Source organism: Malania oleifera, chromosome 12 (genome assembly GCF_029873635.1).
Source record: "Malania oleifera isolate guangnan ecotype guangnan chromosome 12, ASM2987363v1, whole genome shotgun sequence".
Taxonomy (NCBI): Eukaryota; Viridiplantae; Streptophyta; class Magnoliopsida; order Santalales; family Ximeniaceae; genus Malania; species Malania oleifera.
The window spans coordinates 2,801,307-2,826,264 of record NC_080428.1 but is presented as its reverse complement, the minus strand read 5'-3'; the positions used below and the strand labels follow the sequence as shown (position 1 = coordinate 2,826,264).

Sequence of the window (24,958 nt, the reverse complement as noted above, 5' to 3'; positions counted from 1 at the left end):
GTTGTGATTCAATTAGTTAATCAAATTGAAACTATCTTTACCTATTGAGGTGTCCAACAGAAAGAAAAGGTTAATGAAAGCTATTTGCATCAACTATCAAGGACCCCACGTGCAGTTGGTGGACTAGTGTAGTTCATCAACACCAGCTTTGGATGGAATCTTTAATCTCTCAGTGAAGTCTTATGAGGCATAAGATGGAAAAAAAATTTCATTCCAGTCAATTATGAGTAAAAGATGTATTTCAAGTTGTGTGCATGAGCTCGACATGATAGAGATGTTGACATGTGTTCTGTTTCACTAGTTGGTTGCTTAATGCTTTTTTGATGAAGGCGAACAACGTATTATTCAGTAAATTAGAGGGCTTCACTATGGATCTAAACAGTGAGTTGCAACCCAACAATTTTAACTCAGTTGGCCAAGCTGCTGCCTTTTGCTCAAAGTGCTGAGAGCAAATATTGGAAGGATAACTTGTAAGAAATATCAGTTCCAAAAGGTTGTGTGTATTGATCAGCAGACAATTTTTTAAAATTGGTCTGATTTTGCATTCTCTTCGCAATTAAAGGTGATGACATCTCACATGCTACTTGGTCTGCAATGTCAGCCAGGAGTGGGCATCCTTCAAATGGACCCATGACTCTGCATGATGACAAAGGAACCAGAGTAATGTGCAGCCAAACTACTGAATTTTTACCACCTTGGATAGGGAGAAATTGAATGTTGTGCTTAGTTATGTATCTTGCGTCCTTTTTTTTTTCCCGGGTTGTGGCAGTGAAGCGAGCGTAATCAGTAGTCACTTGTGAAGTGCATGCTGTAAACGGGCTAGTAGAAATGGACCGAGGGCTAGATTCACAACTCTATTATATTTTTTCCTGCAGAAAATTAGAAATAAATCTTTAAGTCAAAACATGGCCATTTTAGAATGCCTTTTGTGTTGCTCCAGAATGGATTTGAAATCATTGATCAAACAGTGAGAAATTAAAAGTTGGGGACAATCTTGGTTGATAATGCTTGTTTTCATTTTTTTCCCCACTTGGTGCCCTGATATAATTAGTTCTGGATGAAGGAAATTGATCAGATTTCTTTGTTCCATGTGGCAGATCCTGGAAAGACTCTATGGCCCAAATGATATCACCATTGGGTATGAACTTGTGAAACTTGCATCCATTCAACTGTCCATGGGTGACTCTACTGCTTCGGTCAGCGTAGATCGGATGAGTGAGATTTTCTCATGCTTCTATGGATCTCATGCGGACACAATGTTCCCTTACCTTCAACATCTCAAGGAAGAAACATGCAGACTTGTTCGTTAATATGTGTACATTATTTAAAGCGACTACTTGAAGTATTGACAGGGCACCTAAATGTCAGACTCATCTTTCTGAAGATTCTGTATTGTAATTTTCCTTTAGGCTTTTGTAGTATTTATATTTTTTTAAAAATGATTGTGGATAAAAGGCCTTCATGACCTATATTGATGAATATTTATTGTGAAGATATTTCTCAAGGTATTTTCTGTCTCATTTGTATGTGTTTAGTTGGGTCTGAAACTAAACTATTAGTTGTAAAAATGTTTGTTGCCATACTTTCATAATTGAAATTAGAATTATATCTAACCAACCCTTTATACGCACACTGCGTGTGATTTATTTATTTATTAGACAGCACTTTGAATCCTCAGGGTGTCACCAAATCGAGGCAGAGCCGCAGAGGCTCACCCAAGTATGCCCAGATTAGTAGATAGCTCGTGTAGGCTTGGATCCAAAACCTCAATCTTTAGGGGAGCCAACCCTTGGGGGGCTAATTTTATTTTTTTTTTAATTTATATTTTCATAGAAAATTTATTGAAAATTTTAAGGGGTCATTTGTATCACTGTCAAAAATTAGAGAAGCGAAAAACAAAAATCAGAAACAAAAACTAAACTAAAAATTAACTTGTTTGGTTAAAATTTATAAAGTTCATATAAATTAAAATTTTAATTAAAAAATGCTCGTTTTTATTTTTAATCAAAATATTATAAAAATATGATTAAAATAATAAAATTACAAATAATACACATTAAAAAATTTATATAATAAAAATAAATTTATTATAATTATTTTACTTAATTGTTTAACTTTCAAAATTTACTTTATAATACAAATTTTATTGGACATGATAATTGAAAGAGTAGTAAAAGTATTTTAGTAATTTGATTTATTATTATTAAATGTTTATAAAATGAATAATTTAATCTAAAAAAATCACTTATAGATATTAAAATTTTTGGTAATAAGTTGTTAAAACAATTGAAAATAATAAAATTGTTGTAAATGAAATAAAAAGAGGAAAAAACAAGTTTGGAGCTATAGAAATTCAATAGTCTAGTTCTTCAACTAGATGTTATTAATCATCTTATTATCTCATTTTGTTGTAAAGTATGTTCTTATATAAGCAAATTATATTGGCATCCCAAAGGTTAATTGAACAGTTATGTGGGCATACTAAATGTTGTAACCTATTATCTAAATAGTCATTCACATAAATATACATGTTTTACAACACTTCCCCTTAGATAACTATACACTATGAATATGTCTCGTTAAAACCTTCGCTAAGCAAAACCCTGTGTAACGAAGGAAAAAGAGTACATTATTCATACTTTCTCTAAAAAATACAATCAATTAAGAAATGTCCTTTAGTTGTCGTATTTCAATGTTATGTACATGCTTTTTGAAAATTGAAGTTGACAATGCTTTTATAAATAGATATCTTGAGTTGTTACTTGAACGAATTTTGCAAATGTCAACATCTACTTTTTTTCAGAAGTTCATGAGTATAAAAGAATTTTGGTGAAATATGTTTAATTCTATCATTTTTTATGTGCCCACCTTTGATTTGTGCAATACATGCTATGTTGACTTTAAAGTCCAATCCTATTTTGATAATGACAAATCACTTGATATTTGTTGATATTTGATCTGTGCATTGAGATTGTGAACATGAACAATATTTAGCATGCACGGAAGGCTAGAAAGTCATGGAAGCCATGAAGATTAGAGTATATACATCTTGGTCCAATCCATGGAACTAAAAGAATTGAAGAATAAAGACGCAAGCGACAAATTCAAGATCGTCATGGGAATGAGTATTTAGAACTGAATGTATTTACATATTTCATATGATTTAATTCAAAGCTCAAATTATACCCTAAACTGACCTTAGGACTCATACATCTCATGAACATCTTTAGGGAATATTTATGGACTTAGAGATTTTTTAAAATCCCAAAAAATATTTTTATAAAAGAGTAAAAAAAAAGGAGCAAAACAGATTTTTGAAACTAAAAAGTAAAATTTAGAAAATGTTCTATTTAGAGGATTGAACTCCCTGCCTAGAAGTCTGAAGTGTCAACTTCAGAAAATTGAAGTGTACGCTCAATCGTTTGAAGATTCAACTTCAGAAGATCGAAATTTAAGTTCAGTCGTTTGAAAAATTTCTTCAAAAGACCGAAGATTAAGTTTAGTCGTCTGAAGAATTATTAGAAAAACACAGAAACAGGCAAAAGCACACCAAAAGACTAAACCTTGACTTCAGTCGTCTAAACCTGTAACTTGAGAAGTCTGAACTCAAACTTTAAAAGTCTGACCCTATGTCTAGGTTAATTTTTCAAAATTCTAAGGAACTTCAATCGTCTGAGCCCTACACCTCAGTCGTCTGAACCTGCGGGAAGATTAAAATTTTAATCTTTAATGAGAGAATAGGCGAGTTATTTTTACATCAAGTTGATCCAACGATTAAAAATCATCCTAAGGGCAAGGTTACCTATATAATCAACATCTATACCCTAGTGCCCCTGAGAAAAACAACTTTTGACATACGATTGAGTGTATTGAACAATTAGCACAACTTGGGAGAACATTGAGCACACTGCTGAAATTCTTGCTTGGGATTTCAAAGTTTATACCTCAAATCTGAGCTAAGGCTACATTGATCTTCAAAAGGCATTCTAATAATTGTTGTGCATTTAACTTGGTATTGAGATTTGGTAAATCGATTTGTTTGTTAATTCTTATTCTCAAAGAGTTTTTCATGTCAACATCCACTATAGAATATTGTTTGAGAGATTGATCTTGAGTGTACTTATATACATATAGAATGTTTTGACAAGATCACTACTTGAGAAAAATTTTGTCATTAGTTAAATATTTTTATTCAAGTGTGTATTCAGTTAAAGACTCGATATTTTCGATATTACAAAACCATTAAATATCCTTAGAGTTCATAACTATATATATATTATTGAGGGATATTTTTTGAAAAATATTAAAGTAGGTCTTTAATCTTTGGAACTCATATATATATATATATATATATATATATGCATTTTACAAAGATCATATTGTGTTTTGGATATTTGGAAGAAAGCTTATTAATCTAAATCTTTATAATATTCAAGACAAATTTTTTAATAAGATCACAATTGGTATTCGTGCATCTAGTAAGTTAAACTAAAACCCTAAATTCTCCAAAACATTTACTTATATAATTATTTTGGGAGATTTGATAAAAGGGAAATTCTGTGAAGCATATCATTCATATAACGATTATATCGTTACGTACATACTGAGCTTCAAGTTTTATTATATGGATATGTGTTAGGTTTTCCATTTGTACTCACTAGCTTTGTTAGAATTAATATTGAGATGTTTTGTAAATTTAAAATTCTATATTGTAATCACGATTCGGGTTGTGAACTGAGTGAGGAGGAAGTTATGCCTCTATCCCGGTTAAAGGAGTAGGGATTTAGTGGAATCCTTGAGTGGGTTGCTCAAGACAATGACATAGGCCGAGTTGGTTGAACCTCGTAAAAACTGTTTGCCTTCTCTCTTCCTTTACTCCTTTTAATTTTCGCAATGCATTTCATTACTTATCTTGCATGTGTGTATGTTGAATAACCTCACACGCACTTAACAATTAATTGAGCAAAAAAAATTCATTGATATAATAATTAGAATCAGTCTCAAACCCCTGCAAGTAATTTGTTAAATATAGAAATAGAGATTAAGTGGTAAAGAATATTAAAGGTTTTTAAAAATACTCAATTCACCCCCCTCTTGGGATTACACTTGAATTAACATTTGTTATCAGAGAGGGTTTATATAGACTTAATTGTTTATTTTGTAAAAAGATCACATGGCACACATCAGTGTAACTCCATTCGGTGAGGGACACTCGTCCACTAGACGACCTATTTTCTACAGTGTAAATTGCACCTACTAAAAAAGAAGGATGAGTATATATCTTTTAAATGTAGATTGGAAAGTGTGAAAAATTGTTTCCAACGGAAACCATGTCCCTATGAAAGTAGTTGATAAGGTTAATGTACCCAAAACTAAAGATGAGTATACTGAAGAGGATTGGAAATCTGTGCAAATAAATGCTACTGCTATGAATCAGTTATTCTGTGCATTAGATGTAAATGAGTTTAATAGGGCGATGACCTGTAACACTACAAAAGAGATTTGGGAAAATTAGAAGTTACATGTGAAGGTACTAAGGAAGTAAAAGATAGTAGGATAAACATGCTCACTAGTGAGTATGAAGCATTTAAAATGACTGCTGATGAATCTATTCAATCCATGTACTCTAGATTCACATATATCACGAATTCTTTAAATGTTCTTGGTAAATCTTACCCTACTTATGAGTTGATCAGGAAGATACTCAAGAGACTACCACCAGCTTGGGAAACTAAAGCTACTACAATAGCAGAAGGGAGAAATCTCAAGGAGATGTCTGTTGATGAACTAATTGGATCGCTCATCACCTATGAGCTTGCAATAAATGAGAGGAAGAATAAGCAAATTAAAGCAAAAAAAGCTACAACACTTAAGGCATTATCTCACTGCTCCAGTGAGGGAAGTGATTCAAAATCGGATGAAAACATGGCACTCATCACTAAGAAATTTGGAGAGTTCATGAGAAATAACAAGAAATACACCAAAAAATTCAAGGGCTCAAAAGTAGAAAAGGGGGAATCAAGCAGAAGGAAGCAAAAAGATGATCCACCCATGTGTTATAACTGTAGAGAATTTGGACACATCAAGCCGGATTGTCCCCAGTTGAAGAAAGTGTCTAAGAAGAAGAAGGCTCTAAAGGTGGGTTGGGACACTCACAATACTAGTAGTTCAGAATCTGAATCCAATGATGACGAGATTGCGAATCTATGTCTGATGGCTCATGATGACCATGGAGATGTGCTGCGAAGATAACGAAGAACATGTTTTACTCCATTCTAATGTCTCTGAGTTGGTGTAGAACTAAACCTTTCCAGCAAATTTACCGCAAAAGCTATATCTGGTCTAGTGCAATTTGTATGACACAATAGTGCTCCTATTGCACTAAGATAGGGTACTTCAGGACAAAGGATTTCTTCATCATCTTCTCGAGGACAAAAAGGATCCTTTTTCACATCAAGTGAACGAACAACCATTGAGGAGCTTAATGGATAAGATTTATCCATATAAAATTGTTGCAAGATTTTTTCTATATAAGATGATTGATGAATAAGAATTCCACTTCTTAAATGTTTAACTTGAAAAGCAACACAAAATTTTTGTCTTCCCAAGATCCTTCATTTTAAATTCTTTCATTAAGTAGTTAACAGTCGTTGAGATCTTTTCTGGAGTTCCTACTATGTTTATGTCATCAACATAAACTACGACTATGGTAAATCCAGAATTTATCTTCTTAATGAAAACATAAGGACATATAAAATTATTTTCATATCTAATTTTCAACAAATATTCACTTAGACAATTGTACCACATTCGTCCAGATTGTTTCAATCCGTACAAGGATCTTTGTAATTTAACATAATACATTTGCCGTTGTTTTGGATTATATGCTTCAGGCATTTTAATTCCTTTAGGAATTTTCATATATATGGCTCATTGGATAATGACATATATATATATATATATATATGTGTGTGTGTGTGTGTGTGTGTGTGTGTGTGTGTGTGTGTGTGTCATTATCCAATGAGTCATACAAGTAAGATGTTACTACGTCCATAAGGCGTATGTCGAGTCCCTTAGAAACTGTTCAACTAATAAAAAATCTGAGAGTAATTGCATCCATAACAGAGGAATAGGTCTCATTATAATCTATACCAAGCCTTTGGGAGGAACCTTGTGCTACAAGACGCGCCTTGTATCTCACAATTTCATTCATTTCATTTCTTTTATGCACAAAAACCCATTTATACCCAACAAGTTTGACATTCTCAAGTGTTTGAACTACTAGTCCAAGTACATTACGTTTGGCTAATGAGTCTAGCTCAGCCTGTATTGTTTCTTTCCATTTTGGCCAATTATTTCGATATCGACATTCTTCTTTAGTTTGAGGCTCATGCTCATTATCATTAATAATTTTTGAAGTAATGGCATATGCAAACACATTGTCAACAACAATTTCATTTCTTCTCCGAATATTTCCAAATTTTAATGAGATCTCATAATTTTCTGGTACCGGAACCACTTCTAGTGTTACTTCTGTGGAAATATGGGATTGTTGATCTATATTTCTTTTAACCTCTTCTTAAGTGTTAATGAACTCTTTTGGAGTGTCACTTTTATTCATTTCGTTTTTCTTTCAAGGATCAGTATCCTTTGCGCCAATTGGTCTACCACGCTTCTGGCGCACTTTAGATTCATTAGCTGCTATTCCCAATGGGTGTTCTTCAGGAATGATCAATCTAACAGGAATATTTGTGGCCAAAACATGTGATTGAGTAACCCTTTTGATGTCTGTAAAAACATCAAGCAATTGATTAGTAGCATTCTGCAAATGAATTATTCTTTGAACTTCAAGTTCACATTGATTTGTGTGTATCAAGATTAAACAAAGTTGGTGTGTTCCAATAAATTTCTTGTGTTTTTAATCCTTTTCCTTCTCCTAATGACGGGAAAACTGATTCATCAAATTGACAATCTAGAAATATTGTTCTAAAAAGATCACCTGTTAGTGGTTCAAGATATCTAATGATAAAAGGAGAAACAAAACCAACATAAATACCAAGCCGATGCTGTGGTTTCATCTTACTTCGTTGTGCAGGTGCAATAGGAACATATATAGCGCAATCAAAAATTCTAAGATGAGATATATTATGTTGGTGGTTAAAGACAAGTTGTGAAGGTGAAAACTTGTGATATGCAGTTGGTCTAATTCTAATCAAAGAGGCTGCATGCACATGACCTCAAGTAGATGCAGGAAGCTTTGATCGCATAAGCATAGGTCTAACAATAGATTGTAAACGCTTAATGAAGGATTTTGCTAAACCATTTTGTGTATGAACATGTGCAATAGAATGTTCAACACTTATTGCTATTAACATGCAATAGTCATAAAATTCTTTTGAAGGAAAATTCACCTGCATTATCTAAATGGACAGTGTGAATGAGATGATCAAGAAAACTTGATCTTAACTTTATTATTTGAGCAAGAAATTTAGTAAAAACAACATTACGAGTTGAAAGTAGACAAACATGTGATAATCAAGTGGGAGCATTAATTAAAACCATGAAATATTGAAATGGTCCGCAAAATGGATGGATTAGATCATAAATATCTCCTTGTATTTTTTGCAGAAAAGATGGAGACTCTAAAGATAATTTAGATAGAGAAGGTCTAACAAGTAGTTTTCCTTGAGTACAAGAAATACAAAAATAGTCACCAGATAAAAGAACTTTCTGATCTTTTAATGGATGTCTATGTGTATTTTCAATGATTCGTCACATCATAGTTGAACCAAGATGACCAAGACGATCATGCCAAAGTATAAAACTTTTAGGCTCAGAGCACTTCCGGTGCATAAAATTTGATTCAACCATCCTTATTTTTGTGAAATATAGGTCAGATGAAAAACTTGAAAATTTTTCTAATATGATCTTCTGGTTTGAAATTGTAGATGTAATAAAAAGATATTTCATATCTCCTTCATTTTTTGTTTCAACATGATATCCATTGCGACGCATATATTTAAAACTTAGCAGATTTCTTTGAGATCTACTAGAATACAACGCATCATCAATATACAATTTTGTCCCATTTGAAAACATAATATGAAATCTTCCAGAGCCCTCTATTACACAAAAAATATTAACATTAATTTTAGCTAATGTTAATTGCAAAAAATATTTTCTAACACAAAGAATTGTGTGAGTGTGTCACTGTCTACCAAACACATATCATCCTCCATTTTATCAAGTTTATTTTGTATGATCTAGTAAATGACAAGTAAAATTTAAGAATTAAGAAAGATAACAAAATATTACCAAGCATATTATATGTAAAAATTTTAATAAAAAAAATTACATAAGTTAATTTTTTCAAAATAACATAAACATGAAGATAATTTAATAGTAGACATTTCCATCTCAAATCAAATGATTAATTTTGCCACTAGGATCCTCAAAAATTAGAAACATCAAACTCAACATCCAAAGGAGACTCATATTTAACATCAATGAGTTCAGATAAATTCACTTTAACATTTTTCCCTTTTCCTTTTAACGATGCCTTGTAAAAATCAACTAGGTGTTTAGGAATGCGAGATATTCTAGACCAATGACCTTTTGTTCCATACCTATAGCAAATATTGTCATTATTTTACACTTTATTATTTTGTTCAGAGCTTTCTTTATTCTTTACCCATTTTCTTTGAGTCTTTTCAACACTTTTGCTTTCAAACTTTGAAAGATGATCATCACAGGTCCAACAATTTTTCCTATCACGACCCTTTTTACCACCACGGCCTCGTCCATGACCTTGAGAAAAAAAGCCACATTCACTTCAAGGGATGGTGTTGAGCCAATTGGACGAGACTGATGATTTTTTAATAAAAACTTATTATTTTGTTCAGCCACAAGTAAACAAGAAATTAGCTCATAATATTTTGTAAATCTACGCTCTCGATATTGTTGCTATAGGAGCACATTCGAGGCGTGAAAAGTCGAATATGTTTTTTCTAACATATCATCATCAGTAATTTTTTCTCCACATAACTTCAAGTGAGCTAATTTTGAACAAGGCTGAATTATATTCACTTATAGTTTTAAAATCTTGTAGTCGTAAGTGTATCCAATCATATTAATCTTTTGGAAGAATTACTATTTTTTTGGTGTTCATATCTCCCCTTTAAGTTGTTCCAAAGGACTAATGAATCCTTAATAGTAAGGTACTCAATTTTCAATTCTTCGTGTAGATGGTGTCGAAGGAAAATCATTACCTTTGCGCGATCCTATAGGGATGCTTGATTTCCTTCTTCAATTGTACTTCCAAGATTCATAGCATTAAGGTGAATCTCAGCATTAGATACCCATGGCAGATAATTTCTTCCAGAAATATCAAGGGTAATGAATTCAAGTTTTGTAAGGCTTGACATCATAAAGTCACTTTGAAAACAAATAAAAATTCAAAGTTAGGTAAATATTAAATGGAAATGTTATTCTCACATATATCTCAACATAAAAATATTTAAGGACACATACTCAAGATAAGAGATATAGTTAACATATAAATATAGTTTGACGAAAAGCTAAAGTTATATAGATAACAAATGTTAAAGGAAACAAAATTCTTATCTTAGAATAATACAAATGAAACTTGATATACAATTAGAGACTTGACCGCATTGATAACAAGTTGTAAATGAAATAAAAAGAGGAAAAAAAAAGTTTGAAACTATAGAAATTCAACATTCTAATTCTTGAGGAACTAGATATTACTAATCATCTTATTATCTCATTTTGTTGTAAAGCATGTTCTTATATAGACAAATACATTGACATTCCAAAGGTTAACTATATAATGAATCATTATGTGAACGTACCAAAGATTGTAACCTATTATCTAAATAGTCATCCATATAAATATACATGTTTTACAACAAAAATCTGATTTTTATTTTTTTGGTAAACTACTGAAAACCAACAACAGAAATAGAAAACTGATAATAAAAATAAATGCATTTTTATACTTTGTTTTTTCATTGGGGAGAAATAGAAATAAAAAATAGGAAACAACAATGATACCAAATAGACCTTAAAATTGATAAATAAATAAATAAATTGTAAGAAATAATTATAACTTATTTTATTTTCGTAGTTATTAAGATGTCACGTGTCAATTGATCACTAGGAAAGTTGAATGAGTTAAACGGAAACTTTTTTGCTAATTGGTTTTTTTGACTTTTCTGGTTATTGTTTCTTGCCTGTTGCTGGAAATGAGCATTCACCAAACAATGAATACTACCTTCCATCCTCCTAAGACACTTTTTTCAAATGTTATGAGCAACACACATTTCATAAACTCTGCCCAAACCTAATTCTTTGAAACACTCCAAATGCCAAGGCTGCATTTTGCATAGGAAGCCCTAACCCACTCTGCTAAACTTTTAAGACACTATTAATTAGGATAGTGTCATTTTTCTATCACAATTTATTTCCTAACATAATAACTAAAGTTATTTTTAAAATTATAATTTGATAAATTGTTAAATATTTAATAAACTACCACAAAACTACAATTTTTTTTTTTTTCAAATCAAGAATTTAGGGTTTTTGTTTAGATCACGAGAAGCTTCAAGTTTAAATGTGGGCATGGACTAGACCCGAAGAAACATACAATAGTACAAGAGTTGGGAGCGTAGGACTAGGTCTTTAGCCAACTGGGCTTGTGCTGGTTGTACGGATTCTTGATAAGCATAAGCATATAGAATTATCAACGATTTTGGACGTCAATGGTTAAGAGAAAGGTGGATATCCATGGAATAAAACTCAAAATCTATCAACTAACTCGTTTAGGGGTTGATAAAAAAATTTAAATCATATTCAACTTATCTAATATGCGATTAATTATGAATCGATTTAAGCAAATCGAATTTAGTTTGAATTAACAGATTTTTATCCTTTTTGTCAGATCTAATGGACGAGGTGACCATGAAGTAAAACAGCATTTCACTACTCAAATAAAGGATTCTTTTCTTTCTCGAATATAAAATGTTTATGCTATCATATTTTCCCCTCTTATCTAATGAAAAATAATTTTAAATTATTTTCAAAAAAATATTTTCCTCCAATCAAACAATCTTACATTTTACTTGGTTCACAAAATGTATATTCTTATGAGCAGAATGTACCATAATATGAACATACGTAATAAAATTGTACGAGGATATAAAAAGTAAAACTTAGATAAATATGCAAAAATTAATGCTACTCCATCTAATATGAAGCAAGATAAAAGTAAAACATGATTAACTGATAGTGTTTGGAAACGGGAATTTAAAGTCATGAAGTTAAATGTATAAAAAATTTTAAAGGCATATTTTGTTAGGTAAAATATTTGTTTAATTTTTTAAAATTTTCAATTTTTCAAAGAATTATAAAAATTTGAGCTTATTTTGAGATTTTTAAGATTTCTATTTAAAAGGTAAAAAAAATTAAAGAGAATGTTTAACGTTCAAACATTTTTTTATTTTTTATATTTTATATTCCAAAATAATTAGATAGATAATTTGTTTTCTAATTTTTCTAATTTTGTATAACATGATATTTGAAATAATAAATTTTGAAATTTAAATTTTTGTATAGATTTCGAAGAAACTCTATGCATCATCTGCACGAATTAAAAGTTAAGATCCGAATTTCATACTCACATATGTAAAGTAAAATTTTAAATTTTAAAAAAATAATAATAAAAAGATATTTTTTAGCTCTACAATAAACTTGTGAAATTGAAAAATAATGTAACATTTTTGCAATTATTTTAAAAATAAGATTATTTTTACCGACAAATAGTGACAAAATTATGAATTTATTTATTTCACATATATGTTCTGAAAAAAAAATAATTAATTAATTTTTTATATTTTTTTAAAAAACTAAAATACAAAATAAAAACTACTTTCCACAACTGGACCTATAAAATCTCAATACAATTCTCTAATACTTTTACTCCAAATTCAAACTCCACTTTAATTTTCCTCAAAGGGGCTTTTTTTTTTGTTCTATTATTATTTATTTTACCCCAGATAAAATTTCAAAAGGAACAGATGATTGTGTTACAAAACCATATTTACGTTTTTCAAGCCAAAAATATTTATAAACGAAAGTTATAAGCTCACTGTATGTCTAGTACATTACTTACAAAATCGACAGCAGCGTAAATTGAAGGACAATTAAGACACGAACACAATCATACGTATCTACATTTATAACTTTGTATGACTAAGAAATCATAAAAAAGAAACCCTATTAACAAGAAAAATTTTAAAAACCAGCATTAGGCCATTATTTTTTTTATGCTAGTTGACCTATGATGAATGATCAATAAGAAACTTACAACACGAGTCTGTCTGATGCAAACAAGGCTTTCTACAACTTTCTACCTCTCTGTGTTTTGGCCTTCTCAATGGACTCCATGGTTTCTTCAAATGATTTCTGCGCACACAATAAAAATCATTAGTAAACAAATATAACAAGATTTTATTTGATAAATATAATCAAATATGAGTTATGGCTGCAGGATTTGAATTAGAACAAAACAGCACCATGGTAACATCTGAACAACTCAAGCAAGTCAAATGTAAAAATATTTGGGTTCTAAAACATGGGAGCTATTTTTCTGCATGTTCTTGTTAAGAAAGGCTAAGCACCATGAAATCAATGACATTACTGCAGGCTTTTAACTGCAAAATTTGTATATCTTTGTTTTGAGTTCGATTTGCCCTTCAGCATCAAGCTATGCAAGTGCAGGATCAATGCAAGAGATGTCGTGGAAATGTACTTTGGACAGGGGTTGGCTGTCCTAGAGCAATTATGAAACTAGATTCAATGTGGGTTGAAAATGAAAACATGGAGGCTAAGAGCGCCCCCCAGCTGAATATAATTATCAAAATTTGACATAATTTGCAGGAGTGCCACATATGGTTCACTGCTCACGATTGCTGATCTCGGGGGAGACTTGGGGAAGCAACACCTAACAACTTGAAAGCCTAAACACCTAACAATTACTGCCCCTCTGAAAAATAACAAAGTCAAATCAACAATAAAACCATAAAAGCATATGCATTCACTGGGCATAGAACAAAGTAACAACTTCACTTCCAAGTAATACCAAAAATATGACCTTTGCTTCCTGCGAATACTTGGAATCAAAAAAAAATTTGCTTCAGTGGACTAAGAAGGTTCTTTAACACAATTCCTTCAATCCCACTATCAAGAACTCAACACAGTAACAGGTCTCATCTCCTTCCAAATGATCTAATAAGCAGCATGAGTTGAATTTCACACATCCCTGAAAAAAATTTGCTTCTACCGCCAGTTGCCATGCTAAAAGCAGCTCCCCAAAGCTGATCTAAGCAGGATCCACCACCTCCCAATAAGAACACAACAGCCCAAATGTCAGAAAGCATGCTACAATACCCCCCCCCCCCCCCCAAAAGGCAGCACCAAACAAGGGAAGGATGTGACTGGCCCCACAAATCCCTCTTGACAATTCAAGGATTGGCCTAATGCAGAATCGAACCCAAGACTTTTTATTACCAAGAACCTTGTAGCCCACCCATGTCCAGTTAAGCCAACCCTTGTGGGCATTTAAATATAACGACCCAGCCCCTTCATTAGTTGACCATCTTTGATAAATCAATGTGTAATCTCTTTTTTATAACATCCATCTAAATTATGAAAGACAATACAACTTTCCACAGTTTATGCACTTTATTTTCCACAAGTGCATTTTTTGGCAAGGACAAATTTGCACTGTGCAGCACAATCATGAGGCTGTGCAAAAAGATAAAGGTAAACATCGATTCCTACAGTCAAGACGGCTAGAGTGGCAACTGGAGTAGCAAAGATAGTAGAGGCAGCTACGGTTTCTCTTGGACAGGATGAGGAGACAGAAGATTGGGCTGGGTAACTTGTTGATTGTTTTAGACTTGGCCCAATTATCTGTTCAGAGGAGTTCCATTTTTATCTCAGCTGGGCCAGGCACTTGAGAAGGCTCAATGTGTGAAAGTTTCAGGCTTAAATAATGTTTTGGAGAAAACAAAGGGCTCTACTGATTCACGTTTAATTTATTTTCAACTAAGGGCTGGGAGGTTTTCTTTTAGTGGGGGTTCAAGCAGAAGTGCGGCCCAAGAAGGTTCTCATAGCACAAACCAAGAATTAAAAGGAAAGCATGAGAAGAATCTTTCGGCGGGGGATAATGAATTGAGAAGGGACTTTGCAGTCACAAAGGGAGAATCACTCAGGTGGAGCATAAAATTCAATCACATGGAGAGAAAGAAGAAAGTTTTAACGACGATCCATGTCAAGAGGTTAATAATTCTGAGAACTCATAGAATGGAAATATATGTAAGACAGCTATGGTTACAAAGGTGTATGAACAATGATCAGCAAAGGGGGGGGGGGGGGGAAAGGAAATAAAAATATACTTGTAAATAATTGCATGAATTCAAACAAGCGGGGAGGCAAATTTTTAAAAGCAGATGATGCTGGGAATTTTTACTTTGAGGGAGTCTCAAAATTGCTCAAAGTTTGAAATAACGGAGGTAATCAGAAGGAGGAATATGGGGGAATATCTCAAAAAAGGAAAGTGAATTTGATAGTGACTTTGCACATAATAGTTATAAATTGTTGGATGAAATTTGCAAATTTTGGATTATGCTTTTGATTTCTCTGATGCACTAGGGGATATTTCTTATGTGCCACACTCAATACTTCAAACAATTTTTTGTTTTTTTTTTAAGATTTCAAGTTTGTCCTCCACTCCTTTGAAAGTTTTCTCACTTCAGAAATTTAAAGACTTCAGTTGTGAGAAGGGAATGCATCTCAAAGATGTGTTTCGTTTGCTACAACTTGTGTTGACCTTATAGGTCACACCTAGTTTTGATAATGACAAATACTCTAGTATTTGATGTCTGTCAAGTTTGTGTGCAGGTTTATATTATCAGATCATATGCTGGCACATGAAAAGACTTGAAAACTAAAGACCCTAAAGATTCATTGTAATTTATATTTTGTATAATTTGGGTCTGTAACAGTAATATAGGAACAGTCTGTAATAATTAATGCATGGCATGCATGTAGGAACTAAAGCTCAAAGACCGTAGAGACCTTAGGAAACACCCTTCGGTCGACTGACGCCAGATTTTTTGGCGTACTTTAAAAGGCCTTAGAAAATACCCTAAGTCCCAACACTTGCACATAAGAAAGTCCTCAATATCACTTACCATATCAGGGGAATCAAGTCAGGCTAAAAATGAACTTAATAGAAAACATTGAAAGGGCTCGGGCGACCGAACCTATGCCGTGTAAAGCGGCTCGAGCGACAGAACAAATCAACATGTTGACTTTGTGTTCGGGCACCCAAACCTATTTTGAACGTATCTTCCTCGGGCACCCGAAGCTATATCAGAGCACTTTTCAACTACTCGGGCAACCGAACGATTACTTTCAAAATTGGGCTCGGGCGACTGAATTGAGCAATTCAGTTAACCGAACTATGAGCCGGGCACCCGAACTAACGAACAAATGCTACTGACTTTTGTTCAGTCGACCGACTCACTCTTCGAGCACCCGACCCACTAAAAGTTGAATTTTTGACTGTCTATTTGGACACCCGAACCTCTGGCCACGCACCCGAACCTCGCGGATTAAAATAATTTTTATTGAATTTTTAAATGGGATAAACTGGGTTAATTTTATTAATGACTTTTGAAACAATTTTAATTATACCCATTGTGTCCCCAACGGTCAAAAAATCCTCCTTACCTATAAATACCTGTTCATTTGTCTTAATTAGCAAGGATTAGCAAAAATTGATTAAGGCCAAACTATCTCAAATTCAAAAATCCTTCTTAAGCATATAATACTCCAAAACACTTATACACATCATCCTTCTTGATCTTGCAAGTGTTGTGAGTATATTTAGAGTGCTTATGCTTAATCCTCATTAGCTTATACTCTCATTTGTTGTGCCTATTGATTGTTTGATTTTATTAAGAGTAGAAGCATCAAGTTCTTCCACTGATTTAACTTGATAAATCTTGTGTGGGAAGACTTGCAAAGGTTGTGATTCTTGCATTGTCATTGCAAGTAACCTACGCCTATATTATTGTGTGCAAAAATTATTTTCAAAGTTTGCATTCAAACATCCATTGTGCTTAAAACATTAAGAACATCTTATTAAGGTTGTTTGAATCATCTACCCTGCATATTTGAAACCTTGATCTGATATTGTGATATTCATATATTGTGTTTCAAATCTTGCTTTAATATACACTCTTATGCTAATAGACCATAGACATAACCTTGAGTGTCGATTGCACACATAGAGTACCGAGCTTATAGTTCTTACATCATTGAGGTACATTGATTATATTGAGCTGTAGTGGTACACATACCTGTTCATGTAAGAAGCATATTTCCGTGTACAAATTTTATACACATTTGTTGTATTCTAGGCGTGAGCTTGAAGAGGGAGGCTAGCCATGTTGAATAGTCCCAGATTGGCTTAGACCCGATGAGGAAAGCTAGGTGCGCCATCCTGTTAAGGCGTGTTAGTTGAGGTCAGCCCGGCTAATTGACCTGATGTAAAGGTTGAGGTCAGTCTTGTGCTAATTGACCTGATTGTATTAGGTGCCGCTCTACTTGTTAAGTGAGACATTAGTGGAATCCTCGGACTTGCGAGCTAGAGGCGGGGACGTAGGCACAGTTGGCAGAACCTTGATCACATATTGTGTGCCTTGTCTATATTTCTGCACTTTATATTTACCGCACATGTATGTTATGGTGTGAATGATGCGCTTGATTTAAATTTCCGCACATTATATTATTGGCGCATTGGAATTGCATAGAAAGATCTTAGGTTGTATTATACGGGTATTTCATTTAACCTAAGAAATAAATTTTTAAAATTACAATTCACCCTCCCCCCCCCCCTCCCCCCTCCCCCCCTCCCCCCTCTTGGGAATACACCAATTCTATTAGTTTGGCTAATATGGTTGGAGTGGAACTCTTGAATCTTTAATGGGGCAGGTGATTTCATTTGGCTTCACTCTATTAGTCTGCCTTTGGTCAGTTTTGAAGAGTTGCACAGCTGTTGTCTAGAGAGAATGGAAGGTTTTAAAATATTAGTAGTTTGTTATAGTTTTCTTGATATTGATAGGTGGATGCGTGGTATAATATTAATGGCTCATTTGGTTCAGCCAAACAGCTATTCATTGGAATAAGATGGAATATAGTTTAAATTTTAGGAATCAAGTTAATAGTTATTCCTCATATATTCCTAAGTATTTCATTTAACATGTAATGTGAAAGGAATAGACATCCCCATGATGAAATTTTGGAATAGTTATGTCTTGTTTATTCCTTATTATGGTCTTATAAATGTTTCACATTGTTACTTGTTCTATAATAACAACATAATTTCTTGTATAACTAATTGTAACTAATATACTAAAATTAATCTATTCCTGAGAACAAGCATTCTGCAAACCAAACGTAACATAAAAGATAAATTAAGCAATGAACATAATTTCCGTAAGTTAGGCATGACACCTGAAGAAAATAAAATAAGGGAGGGGCGGCTTAGGTGGTTTGGCAAATGCAAAATAGACCAAATAGTTCACCATTAGGGAGGAATGAACACATTAGTATTAGTGGCATTAGGAGTAGGTATAGCCTTGAAATAATTTGGAATGAGATAGTGAGTAAGAAATTAATAGTCCTTAAATTGTCGGAAGAAATTTTCCAAAATTGTGTAAATTAGCAGAAAAGGATTCATGCAGTTGACCCCACCTAATGGACTCAAGGCTTAGTTTGTTGTTGTTGTTGTAGTAATTTGTTCTAGTTTTATTGTTCTATTCTGTTTTTTTGTTGGATACCTGGTCCTCCAACTCTTTACCCTTCTTTGTCTTAATAATTTTCTTTTTGATTTGAATAAAAAAGAAGAAGAAAAAAAAAACATTCTACAGAATGACATTCTTTGAAGAATGTGCGATGAAGATAATTTTCTAAATGTGCTCCAAATTCACTGTTTCATCAAATGCTGCGATAATTGTTTCTACCAATGTAAGTGTTGGGATGGGAGATCTGAACTAGGTGACAATTAGTAAGTGGTGAGAATTTGGCATTTTTATGCTTAACTAACACCTTTTTTTTTTGGCAATGGAAGTACATCCTATCATTCTATGAATGTTAGTGATCAGCCCACAAAACAAACTGGAACATCAAATACTGCCAACAGATGCACAATGAATGAAGTAGGCATGTGGTGCTTCGCTATTTATCCAATTCAAGAGTCAAACTGGCATTCCCATTCACTCAGAAAGCCACAATGAATCAATGATGCTGGTGGACAGTGAGATACAATGTTTTATATCATGCTATGAGATGAATTTTGTCATTGAAAAAATTAAAACATAAAAAAGTGAAGAGGGAGCCTTTTGGGACACATCACCTACCCCAGAATTGTGCATTTTCCATAGTGTCTCCCTGCTCATGTCAAATATAACAGCGCCACTCACCAAACCACTGCATAAAGTTCTTCATCAGCAAATTTTCTTTCTAACATGAACCAAAAAATAAAAAATAAAAAGGAAAGAAAAAATCAATACCTTTAGCGCATGAAAAGAAGAGAAAATTATTTTTAAAAAATCAAAAACAATTAATTGTAGAAGGTGTAAATTAGTGCAGATAAGAGAAAGCTACACTAAGTACCAGTCAGTCAAAGTCCTAAACACGAAGATATCGGAGTACAGAATATTTATAATAGACCATTCAGGCAAATCTCTTCACATCAATTTGAATTTCCATCCATGACTAGTTAAAGCAAGCATTTGCACACATATGCAAGTAAATGCGTCATCTACAATGAAAATGGCCTTCTTTCAAACCTTACAAAAATGGCAGCTCCTTTCAAATTGATCTTCAAAAAGCACTTCAGAAATTAATGTCACAATGAAGATCATTCTGATTTTGAAATAAAAAAGAAGGTAGTGTCATATCAATCTGTCTTGAAAGAATTGACCAATGGCAGTGTGTAAAAGGCTAGTACAGCCTAGGTTCTAAATTTAGATTTGGGCTATAATTTTGAAGCTTCAGATTTCTGGAAATTTCACTGTCAGATTCAATTTCAATTTTGGTTTTAAAAATGATGGAAGTTAGTATAAAACAACAACAACAAACAACAAACCAAGCCTTAATTCCTATTAGATAGGGTTGGCTACATGAATCTTTTTCCCCCAATACACACGATCAAGGGCAATTCCCTTCAACAAATTCAGGGTTATTGAATCCCTACCCATCATCTCATTCGAAGTTATTTTAGGTCTACCCCAGCCCTTGTACTACCCCTCACAATAACTAACTCACTTTTCCTTATAGGGGCTGCAGCGCACTATTTGAACTACATTGCAGGTGCCCAAACCATCAGAGTCGTCCCTCCATTATCTTATCTACTACAAGAGTTACGCCTAACTTACCGCGCATATATTCATTCATTAATTTATCTTTTAATGGTATATCACTCATCCATCTTAGCATTCTCATCTCAACAACTTTAACTTATTGGATATATTGTTTCTTAGTCACCCAACATTCTAATCCATATAGCATAGCTGGTCTTATAGTTGTCCTATAGAACTTTCCCCTTAATTTTTAGGGTATTCTATGATCACATAGCATGCTCAAAGCACTTCTTCCATTTCACCCAATTTTCTTTAACTCTATGCATTACATCTTCTTCAATTTCTCCTTTAGCCTAGATAATAATCCAAGGTATCAAAATTTACTATTTCTATTGATTCCTTCATCATCAAGTTTAACTTTGTCTCCAATATTCCTCCTACTATGACTAAAATCACATGTCATATATTCTATCTTATTTCTACTTATCCTAAAGCCCCTAAATTCTAAAACTTATTTCCATAATTCTACTTAGATTCTACTCCATCCGTAGTTTCATCAATTAAGACAATATCATCTGCAAACAACATACACCATGGAACCTCATTTTGGATACTCTTAATAAGTTCATCCACCACTAGAGCAAAAAATTATTAGCTCAAAGCAAATCCTTGATGTACATCTATTGTGATTGGAAATTCCCTAGTCTCTTCATTTGTAATCCTAACGCTAGTCATTACTCCATTAAACATATCCTCAATGGCATCAATATACCTTCTAAATACACCCTTTTTATCTAAAACCCACCATAAAACTTCCTTGGGTACCCTGTTATACACTTTCTCTAAGTCAATAAATACCATATACAAGTCCCTCTTCTTTTATCTAAACTTTTACATTAATCCTCTTAAAAGATATATACCTTCTATAGTAGATCTACCAGGCATAAAACCAAATTGGTTTTCTAAGATTTATTTTTTTAACCTTCTTTGTTCAACTATCCTTTCCTACAGTTTCATTATGACTCATAAGTTTAATTTCATGATAGTTATTACAATTTTGAATATCTCCTTTATTTTTGCATATTGGTATTAAAGTACTTTTCCTCCATTTATCTATCATTTTCTTAGTTTTTATAATTGAGTTAAATAAATAAGTTTACCATATAATTCCATTATTACCTAGGCCTTTCCAAACTTTAATTGAGATGTTATCCAATCCTATAACTTTTTCATCTTTTATCTTTTTTAATGCAGATGTAACTTCATTAACTCAAATTTTGCGAATAAATCTCATATTTTTAACCTTTTCCTCATTTGTCAATTCTAATTTTAAGCCTTCAACTTGGTTTTCATTAAATAGCTTACTATAGTAACTTCGCCATCTTTCTTTTATGTCTTCTTCCTTAACCAAGACAATATCATCCTCATTTTTTTATACATTTTACATTATCTAAGTCCTTACTTTTACTTTCTCTAGCTCTAGCAAGTTTAAATATGTCTCTTTCCTCTTATTTTGTATCTAAACAAGCATATAAATTATTAAATGATCTATGCTTCACTCTACTAACAGCCTTTTTTGCATCTTTCCTCGTCTCTTTATACTTTTCAAAGTTTTCTATGTTTCTACATTTTTATCCAAATTCTTTTTTGTCTTTACAGCTTTTTGAACATCTTGCTTCCACCACCAATTTTATTTGCTATCCAAGAATCTTCCTTTCGATTCACCTAAAATCTCTTTTGATGTCTTTTTAATAGAACTAGATATCCTACTCCAAAGAGTGTTTGTGTCTAGACAACCTCTATTGTCCAACCACCATCTTTGATCATTTTATCTTTAAATTTTATTGTATTTTCACCCTCTAGGTTCCCCCACCTAGTTCTCCTACACAGATTTATATTATCCTTTCTCTTCCATTTTTTAATGCATATATCTAACACTAAAACTCTATGTTGCCTAGTTAAGCTTTCACCTCAAATAACTTTACAACCTTTACATGATAAATAATCTAACCCCCTAGTTAAGGAAAAATTTATCTTACTTTCATTCTGTCCACTTTTAAAGGTAATTAAATGTTTTTCTCTCTTCTTATAAGCAAGTGTACATTATGATAAAATCATATGACACGGTAAAGTCTAAGATCATATCCCCAGACTCATTTTTATCTTCATAGCTATATTCTCCATGTATCCTCTCAATAACTTTATTATTCCTTCCAATATGTCCATTAAAATATGCTCCTATGAATATTTTCTCAGTCCCTTATATTTCTTGTATAATATCCATATCTTCCCAAAATTGTCTCTTAAGGTTTTCTACTATGCCTACTTGAGGAGCATAAGCACTAATGACATTTATTATCTCTTGGCCTAAAACCATCTCAATTTTTATATTTTATCACCTACTCTTTTGACATCTACAACACTTATCTTTTAAGTCTTTATCTACAATAAGTCCTACCCCATTCTCATGATTTTATTTTCCAGTATACCAAAGTTTGTATCCTAATTTTTATATTTCTCAAACTTTCTCCCCTAAACACTTAGTTTATTGAAGGCAAATTAGATCATTTTTTATTCTAATCATTGTATCCACTATCTCCATGCTTTGACCCCTAAGTGTCCCTATATTCCAAGTTGCTAATCAAATCCTGGACTCCTAAACTAACTTCTTTACCCGCCCACGTCCAAAATGATGCAAGAACCCTTGCATATTTGACACGATAACCAGGCGCTGACACGGTGCATCATTTGGGGTGACAATGTAACCACCCTCACCCACTTTTCGCCACACCGGGGTGGTATAAATACAACGCATCGCTCGTAGGGGACGCCTCAGCAAATAATAGGTAAAGGATTCATATCATAGTGATCTAACAAGTTTTACCCTAACTGTCAGCTACCTAGTGCAACCCTCCTCCTTTACCCAAGCTTAGGACCAATTGTGTGTGAAAAGATTAGGACATTGAGTGTATCACAAGCGGAGTTATGGAAATTAGTATAAAACTTGGAAAGTTTAGTGAAACTTCAAGAACTCTTAATAGGCATACTAATGCAAGATTTAGAACTAAACTATTGTACATAAAATACATCAAAGACAAAGACGTGGGTAAGATACAATAAACATAATACAATAACTACATAAAATTAGTTTATTAATATAAATAAAATTCAAAAATTATATGTGACAAATTTTCATTTTCTTTGGACTCTTAAAGGGGGGCTGATGATCTCATCAATCAATAGCTAAGATATACCTTTGTTTTGTCTAATAGGATGAGAGATATTAGGACGAGGATTCTTCCAACCTCTTTATGTCTAAATCCTTTTTTCCTTCATCTTTTAAAAGCTTCCTCCAGCAACCATTTTTCCAATCATTTTCCTTGAACCACATCCTCAGGAAGGCTAAGGCATCTTTTGAGATTTTGGATTCAATGAATGACCTAACACAAAGATAGGTATCTCCCTCTAGTTATAATAAATATCAAATACATTCTAATGACCATCTTACCATTACTAACTTTCACTAATTAACATAGCATGAACACACTTAATAATACTAAAAAGACTAAAATAACCATTAACACTCCCCCTCAAGCAAGAGCATAGATATCATATGCTCCAAGCTTGTTACAAATAAATTTAACATGAGCCAACCCCACCCCCCCCCCCCCCACCGGCGGCGGGCGGGGGGAAGCTTTGGTAAACAAATCAGCAAGCTGCAAACTAGAATCTAGAAGATTAGGCGGAGGAAGAGACTCATTGAGATCAGAAGCACTCAAGGATTAAGTGTAGTATGGTGTAAACTCAAAGAAGGTAACATCTGCAGAAAGAAAGAAGCCATAGAGAGTTGGACTATAACAACGATAACCCTTTTGAGCATATAGGTAGCCCAGAAAGACATTTTATAGCCCAAGGATCCAACTTATCCACCCTAAGAGTTAGCTAATGAACAAAAGACACACACATGAATATACGAGGAGGTAGAGAGAATAAAGGTGAACTAGGAAAAAGAACAAAGTAGGAATTTTTTACCACTAAAAACATAAGACGACATTCTATTGATAAGATAGCAAGCAGTGAGTATAACATCACTCCAAAATACTACAGGCACATGCATTTAATGAAGTAAGGTGCAAGTAATTTCAAGGATATGTGTATTTTTCCTCTCTACAACACCACTTTATGGAGGAGTGTGAGCACAAGATGATGGATGAACAATATCAAACTGAGACATATAAGTAGTGAATTGAGTACTAAGATACCCTTTCATTATCACTCCAAAGAATTTGAATTAGCAAACTGAATTAAGTCTTCATTTGAGAACAAAAGGCACAAAACATACAAAATAACTCACAACAATCTTTTATTTGAATAATAATTCATAAAGATTACTAAGTACTAGAAACCCAAGTTGGACACAATTCAACTAAGACCCCCAAATGTCAAAATGGACTAACATGAAAGGGCTTGTAGCCTGATTATTGGGCTTGTAGCCTGATTATTGA

At 33.0% G+C, this 24,958-nt stretch overlaps 2 protein-coding genes across 5 annotated transcripts in view; one reads left to right on the top strand and one right to left on the bottom strand.

The window, feature by feature from the left end:
- Positions 1–1,518, top strand: part of LOC131144640 (uncharacterized) — a 72,694-nt gene extending 71,176 nt beyond the window's left edge. For all 3 annotated transcript variants that reach the window (XM_058093402.1, XM_058093401.1, XM_058093400.1), the window contains one exon: positions 1,098–1,518. In XM_058093402.1, coding sequence (XP_057949385.1) covers positions 1,098–1,310 — 213 coding nt within the window. In that variant the 3' untranslated portion in view covers positions 1,311–1,518. The remainder of the gene's footprint in view (positions 1–1,097) is intronic.
- An 11,598-nt stretch (positions 1,519–13,116) lies between these two features.
- The window catches only part of LOC131144639 (chaperone protein dnaJ 72), a 29,737-nt gene continuing 17,895 nt past the window's right edge, over positions 13,117–24,958 (bottom strand). The window contains exons 3-4 of one of the 2 annotated variants that reach the window (XM_058093397.1): positions 19,509–19,578; positions 13,117–13,482 (exon numbers count right to left, since the gene is read on the bottom strand). In XM_058093397.1, the coding sequence (XP_057949380.1) occupies positions 13,417–13,482; positions 19,509–19,578 (136 nt within the window). In that variant the 3' untranslated portion in view covers positions 13,117–13,416. The remainder of the gene's footprint in view (positions 13,483–19,508; positions 19,579–24,958) is intronic. The other variant, XM_058093398.1, reaches the window with a different exon arrangement.